At 28.6% G+C, this 8398-nt stretch overlaps 1 protein-coding gene across 4 annotated transcripts in view; it reads right to left on the minus strand.

Moving 5' to 3' along the window:
* Positions 1–8150, minus strand: part of LOC106477179 (cytosolic carboxypeptidase 1-like) — a 58809-nt gene extending 50659 nt beyond the window's left edge. For 2 of the 4 annotated variants that reach the window (XM_013937787.2, XM_022381434.1), the window contains exons 1-2: positions 7992–8124; positions 5137–5533 (exon numbers count right to left, since the gene is read on the minus strand). In XM_013937787.2, coding sequence (XP_013793241.1) covers positions 5137–5239 — 103 coding nt within the window. In that variant the 5' untranslated portion in view covers positions 5240–5533; positions 7992–8124. The other 2 variants (XM_022381436.1, XM_022381435.1) reach the window with 2 other exon arrangements.
* Between the last annotated feature and the right edge of the window lie 248 nt (positions 8151–8398).

An 8398-nucleotide genomic window follows, 5' to 3' on the forward strand; every position in this document is an offset into this window, starting at 1 on the left:
CAGTGCATATGATTAAACAATAATAAACAAAGGAAATAGGTCACTTAATATATAAAAAAAAACATAACTTTAATTTTAGAATTTAATTTTCTGTGCCTATGACAGTCCTAACTGAACTTCTAAACTACAAACATGTTGTTTCAATATTACTTCTTTTGTAGTGCTATACTTTTTTTATATTGTGCACTTTTCTTATAATTACATGTAACTCTACAATATACAATATGCATTTAACATAAAGGTTTATGATGTTAAAGGAAACAAACTGTTATTAAACCTTATTAAAACATTAAAAGAGGGAGAACACTTGTCATGCTATGACAACAAGATGTTCACGTGTTATGAAAAACACATTCATAACAACATATACATGTATCAGTGGTGCCTAGATTAATGTAATGCAATGATGAGATCTGAGCAACAACATTTTCATTTACGATTACAAAAATGCTTAGGAACCCAGGTTTAACATCCAACATCTAGTAAACAATAGATTTATAAGTAATATAACTTTTTTCATGGTTTACAATAAATTATGAGTGTTCAAACAACAAAACTGTACAGTTCAAAACATATAATATAGATTTGTGCAATATTAGTGAATCAAATAATGCTGATATTGCATCAAAAGTAGTAACTGTCTCAAAAAAAAACAATTTCTGTGGTAAAGTGCAAAGTGTGACAGAAAAATACGTCCATAAGCAGTATTTATGTAAAACGACCAATTGCGAAACTGTATATTTTTACAATAACAGCAACTTTTACTGACCTTTTCAATAACCAACATTATTCCTGATGTTACAGACAGAACAAACATATATAATTTTCATTCAAACATACACAGTTATGTACATTTTATGTCTTAAAATGCACATCACAGATTTCAAAACAGTTAATCAGTTTCATAAGACTAAAAAAAAGAAAGGAAAATTATATCTACATATTTGAAAAATAAAATACTGCAATGCTTAAGATTTTTGTTTTTGATTTCACAGTTTATTCAAATGACAAGAATTCTCATTACCAGGAAAACTTATTACTAAAGATAACAGTGAGATTTTCAAATAACCATGTCATTTCTTATAAGGTTTTCACATATGACCAACATACGTGTGTGTGTGCATGTTTGAATACACATATACTGTTTTAAAAGGCATATACATAATTATAAATATACTTAGCAGCACTTCGCACTCTCCCATACTTTTCTTGTATCTGATGCTTGCCTATGTAAATATCAATGTGCTTAGAAACTCGCGTGAGATAAAAAAGATGGCTTTATTAAAACTTGTTTATTGTCAGATATACAAAGTATAAAATCTATGGTTACAATTTTTACCAGGTTAATCAGGCATCATCAGGTACAACAACTACATTGAGTGAGCTCCTGATCTAAGTAATATGAAAAATTATCAGATGGCTACTAAATCTGTATTTGATTGGTTGAACTAAAAATAATATTAAATTTCTAATAGCAGGAGATACACAATACCAGTTAAAATCTAAAATAATGTTTTGAGACACTATTTTGGAAGAATATTAAATTGATTTGTATACAATTTTTGACACTTTCATGTGTATTCTTCTGTTCAACAACTGGTTGAGAGAGAAATACATAGACTGTTTATTTTATAATGGAAGTTCCAAGTTCTTTGCTGGCATATGATGTCAGAGAGGAAGTTCAGACCTTAAATGGTGTTTGAAAATTGGTAAACTATAGATTAAAGAACCTTTCACAGTCATTCTTTTGATGTAAGTTACTGTTTTATACATTGATTTGACTGATTTCCAGTTGATTTTGTGATAAAGATTCCTCATGTATAGAAAAATAGCATTAATTGTTTGACCATTTGCAAGATCTTTTTAATATTCTGTAGTCTTGTCAAGCTCAACCAATCAAATATAAATTTATCCATCTACTAGTTTTCATATTATCTAGATCAGGTGTTCACTCCTTGTAGTCGTAAATGTACCAATGATGCCAGGTTAACTTGGTGAAACATTGAAACTATAGGTATAATACTTATTATTATATCCGACAATAAACAAGTTTTAAGTTTTACTTAACAGAGTACTTTTAATTATTTAAAGATATGTTTCATATGCTATCTCAACAAGATATTTTATTCCTTTTATTTTTTCATGAAAAAGTGTTAAACAATGCAAGAAATGTTAATAAGCCTGTATTTATCATTCCTCTTTAAATAATATTTCCCTGTTTGTTAATGTAGTACGCTGAAAAAATATGATTATCAATTGGAATTAAAACAACCTTATTTTGAAATTATCAACCATTGTAAATTAACATACTGAGCATTCTCCACGTAAAACCTGCAAGTTTTAAAACTCAACTACACATAAAACAGCTTTATTTCATAATTTATCAACCCCAGATAGCATACATTCTAGCAAAACCTCCTCTTGAACTTAGTTTTATGACTCACTTCTGCTGTTAAAATCATTTAGCCAAGCAGAAATGTGCTGCCTTAGCTCAGATCATTGTAGTTATGAAGCTCTAACTTACAGTTTTAGTTTAAATCATTTAAAAGATATACAATATGTATTTGAGGTTTATAATTTAAAGAGCAAACTAGATCCCTGGTCACTATATCCTTGGATTTTTTTTTCTTTCTAGTTCGTTCACTGACTAGTAAGAAGTAACACAATTTCTGATATATTTCCTTCAATGTGGTATTTCCATGGTTTATTGAACCAACTAATCCTGATCAATTTTTATGTAAATATAAATATCAGTAAATATTAAAAATAATGAATTCAATGCAACAACACAGAAAGTGTAAAACCAGTGCATCTACAAAAAAACAGTATTACCCTAATATCACTAGTAGGCTGCAGGTATATGTATTCTTGTGCAACAGTTGGGATATGTGCATCTTTACAGAAAGTAATAAATACTTGAAGATCTAAAAACTACAGAAGATTCAATGCTCCAAAAGCTCATATTAAATTACTCACACAGGTCATGAGACTTGTTCTTGTTTGTCTGGCACTTGATGTTTATAAGATTAGAAAATGTACTATTTGAGGTTATGAGCATCTCAAATACTGAGATGTGAAAAAAGAAATAGCTGGTCAGCTCATTTTTCTAGTCTCACTGATAAGTGATAACTTTAAAGACCTTTACTGTTGTTGTTTGTAATTAAGCACAAAGTTACATAAAGGGCTGTCTGTGCTCTGCCCATCATGGGTATCGAAACCCAGTTTCTAGCACTGTAAGTCCACAGACATACCACTGTGCCAATGGGGAGCTAAAGAACTTTAAATAACTTCTTTAGATTATGGTAACAACTGACATTCTTACTGAAAACATGTTTAATATTTAATTAATTTGATGTTTGCTGGTAAATTCACAGTGGTAATGCATTCCATTTGATATAAAAAATACTACAGTGTAGAGTGAATCTAAGTGGGTTTTTACTTCAAATTAAACTCTCCTAGATTTACTGTGACAAAAATCTTTAAAGCAAAAAGTTGTGAAATTCTGTGGCAGAACATGACTTTCTTGGCATTAATTTATAGTCATTATTTTATTACTTGCCTTGGAATAACATCTATTATTTGTTTCATTATTAAGAACAGTTACATAGTCTACATTTTATTTTTTACATAAAACTACATGAAATAGTGTTTGGGGATAAAACAGTATAAAATTAAACTGACAACTAATCATGAAGACTCTGTTAATATTTTCTATCTTTTAAGATTATATAGTTTTAATGACAAATAGACATGTTCCCACTTAGCACCACTTTAATAACTCCAACCTTTGAGTCACTAAGTTCATTTATCTATCATTCTCATAACTCTGTGGATACAATTTATTTCTCGTTGTCAGCCTTGCCGAGATCTGTACCACCTGATGCTAGCTAGAGACTTTAGTACAAAAAAAAGAGAGAGAGCTCTGACTGACAGCTCAGAAACACTTTGTCACAGCCTTTGAATAAATGTTGGCTAGAAATGATATCGTGTGTAATGCCATGCATCAAAAATTATAGACTGCTGTAAGTATCCTGCAAGCAAATAAAACACACAATACAAAAATGATACTATTTCTGTTAAGACAAACTTGAAAATTTCTGAAAAAAAAATACACATTTTTAAACTTTCTATGGTCAGTAATTGTTTCCATTTTTTGTGTTTTTTGATGCAATCATGGAACCACAGAAAATCCTGGTGAGTGAACTTATTGTATGTGTACAAATGTGAGGTCCATAGACTATATCAAACAAGTTTATATACAATGTAGTTTTATAATTTAACATTTTGTAGTAATACAGGTGTGGGTACTTTATCACACATGTATTATTTTTATTATGGGCTTCAGTTTTCTACAGACTTCATCTTTTTACAATTTACAGGTAAAAGATATTCAATTTAAATTTTGAATAATTTACTTTGCAAATATATATATATATATATATATTTTAATTAAATTCAATTACACTTATCTATTCCTGTGAGTTAGCCTGTTTTAAAGTTTTATTTTCTTATGTTTGAAAATAAACTATTTTTGATTTATTTTGGTAAACGCATCATGTTAAGGTAAAACTTGGGTTGTACAAGTAATATACACCCTACCTGTACAGTGTATCAACTCATTATTGTAGTCTGATAGCTACAGTTTTGCCAAAGTAACTGTTTATTTTGTCAATACATGTAGCACATATCTAAGTATTCAACAATTTAGGCACTAAAATATGCAAATCTTTAAGCACTAAATGTGAAATCATTCACGTTTTCTAAAAGTAAGTTATACATTTCAAGTTATAAATAATGTAACACTGTGATATACATAATCTCTTACAATTAAAGAAATATACTGTGGTAATAAGAGAGTAACATTTGAACAAAAAACTCCTTGGGACTACCTTGGGACAACATAAATTCATTAAAGCAGAAATAAATCACACTGACAATACTGATATTATCAAGCTAATAATATAAAACTAGCTAGTATGAAAATCTATTTCACTTAAAATAATATGTGCTTTTTAATTTATATACAAGTCTTCATATTATTTCTAGTACTAATAGATTGTAAAAATCAGTGTTGTAAGCATAATTAAAATGAAATAACAGTTATTCTACTTTAGAACTGACAGTATCAAAGCTCACCTTTCCTCCATCTTCGTGATGCAGTGTGCTTATTAACAGAAAGTTGGACCAGAGCATGAACCAACAGTTGACAGTTACTTCTGCATAGTGCCTGCTCAGACATCAGTTAAATAGGACTTTTGATAAGGTGTCTTCTTCAATGTTAAAATAGCTCTTACATTTCTTCTGGTCACACTTCAAAAAATTGTTATATCCTACTACCTACACAGGCTGAGCTAAAACACAAGCAAGTTAGTCCTCTTTTGGCACAGTTTATACACAAGAGTTCAGCCACATGTTGCTAAAAAAGACCTCTTCCAGCATCTGCAGAGTGAATTTAGAAGTTTGTGTAGTTAAACCAGATAAAACCAGTCATCACAGCACCTTCGAAAAACACAGGGAAGAGAAGGAGCTAAAACTGAAATTCAAAGAAAATAAAAGTTTTTTGTTTCACAAATGATACAATGTTTATTTAATAACACACTGTGTGTGTGTATATGGTTTTTAGCAAAGTACATATCCAACTTACACATAAATATGAATTTATATTTAATTTTCTAATGGTGAGTTATAAAATATATATATATATATATATATATATACACACAGAATGAAGTAGTGTAATCAAGTTAGATAATCTAATACACAATACAAAACAGACTATTCAAAGGTTAAGAAAGGTGCACAAATAAACTTACCTATTATGTGCTGTCAAAAACGTTTGTGATAAAAAATTAAAATTTTTATAGTTAATAGCACTTGTAAGCCATTCTTTCTCTATCATATCTTCCTTGAATGACAAATGTGCTAAATGACTTGACTAAAATATTTTGTAATTTCATATTAAAAGCCCAGAATAAGTCCAATACATTTCTCTCTGACTGATTTTATATTTATGTTTACATTTGAACGAAAGATTTTATAGATGTAAAAATAAATTCTTTGTCAGTAACTTAACACACAAATGTTCAAGTAAATATACTATATTTTATCTCTTTTTTTCTTTCTCTTGCAAACAATTTTAGTTACACCTAGTAAAGCTAAATTAGTACATGCATATGTACTTAAGACAGCAAAAATAAAGTTTGTAAATGCTTGCCTTAATCTGACAGATTTTGTATGAAAAAAAATGTTTATCAACCTTTGCAAATATCATACTTTTTGACAGCTTTGTTAAGGTAAAAGAAAACATTAAAAAATTCATAAAAGCCAAATCTGTAAAATATTTTAATATGAGACAGTTTTATAGCATCTCTTCAGTATCATTCAAGAAAGTTTTTATTTGCATAAAAATGCATAGAGACCAATAGATATACACGTATAATTGTACATACATTATACATATAATAAAGCCTAACTGGTATTTACTACAGTGAATATTGTACATCCAGACAAAACATAATATACAGTTATTTGTCAAAATCCCAAAAAAAATTAAAATCTGTATTTTGTCAACCTATCCTTATTGTTATTTTGCATGTTCAGCTAATATGTTACACAGGTACAGTAATAACAGTATATATATATATATATATAACTTTTGACACTTAGAAATTCTGCTTGATATGACAAGGCTAAATATATTGTACATAAGAATATTACACACCTTGAAATATTTAGACCACAAATTGTACTTATAAAGTTAATTTAATAACTATACAAATTGTTTAGTTTGTTAAAATTGCTAAAGTAAATCCAGTCCTGTTTAACAAAAGTATGTAAATGTACTTACTATTGTTCTTAAACTGATCAGTTTGTATCCAAATAAATGCATACAAATTACAAGTAAATATGACAGACTAATACATGTACTGGTAAGTGGCTGATTGAAATCTAGGTGAAACTTGTTGCTATTTAATGACTAATTAATATGGAAAAAAAAATATAATTGCAGTGTTAGTTCTTCAGTCTTTAAACCATAAAGAATACACAATACTGGATGGTGAAGTTTGTTTGTGATAATAAATATTCATAACAAAGTAATATTTTTAATTTTTGTGCCTTTTGAAGTTCATACGTCTTTAAAAGCACTGTGTTAAAGAAATAATACAATTAACTAAAAATGCAAATTTCAAAGCTTTTGCACATTGTAAATTATTAACAACATGTATGGGTGTTAAACTTAAAACAATTACTATAAAATTGCATTTACCTGCCCTCACACACATAATAAAATAACATCATACTTTAAAACTTGTGTAAAATCAAATGCTGCTACAGAAGATATTACAACTTCATGTTAGAATTAATCAATTACAAAAGTCATTTTTTAATCTATGGTACATAGACCACCAGTCACCCCAGAAAGGTCATATAATAATGTAAGTGTAAAGTAGAAAAGAAATATATCAAATATTTTGATGTTTTTATCAGTAAATTAGATTGTTTTAAAACTATAATCTCTCATGTCATTGGCTTTTTATTAAAATACATAACTTGATGCTTCTTGGCATTAACTAGTGAGACCCCAATTTTACTGTTTTAATGTACTGTGTAATATAGTACACATTGGAATAAATTGTCATCATAAACAGCATTGTGAAAACTTCGGTTTACTTTATACTATACTTATGACTTGCAAAATTTGGAATACTAGAAAAGGTCTTACAGCATGAAGATTATAAAGCTGAGATTGAAAATGTAACGCAATCATCGCTTAAGAGTCTTAGTAGTACTAATACTACTACTACTACCAGTAATACAAATGCTAACAGAAGTAACTAGTGTTAGTACTACTAATATTAGTGCTGAATGATTGATAATGGCTCTGTTGTATAATAATTTTAATATTATTAATATTGTGGAGCGTGGCGACTGACTGCTACAAACTAATAGCATAAAATTAGAAAATACATAAATAATATTTGGTAGCTGACTTGCAATACTTTTGTATGTTTTCTTCTCCAAGTACTAATTCAATTGATAATATAGAAAAATAATAAAATACTTCACATGGTAACAAAAGAAAATACGTTCTTAGTTACATTTAAAGTATATATTTAAACTATAATCAGCTGACCTAGTCTCGCCCTCACGATATTTCAACTTGTGTGACATCTGCTGGTGAAATCTACAATTTATCATTTTTAATGATATATTTGTGTAACCTATTTCACGTTGGGATACGTATCTAGTCTTTTCAAATTATTTTGTTTATTGGAAGCGGACCGATGCTCACATATGGTTATTAATCTCGAATGCTACTAAAAATGCTGAGAATATTTGAGTACACACTTATAAAAGATAAAGGTCCTCCTGAGATTTTAAACACGCGTAAGATGAT

The sequence above is a fragment of the Limulus polyphemus genome, unplaced genomic scaffold, assembly GCF_000517525.1.
Source record: "Limulus polyphemus unplaced genomic scaffold, Limulus_polyphemus-2.1.2 Scaffold163, whole genome shotgun sequence".
In the NCBI taxonomy this organism is placed as follows: Eukaryota; Metazoa; Arthropoda; class Merostomata; order Xiphosura; family Limulidae; genus Limulus; species Limulus polyphemus.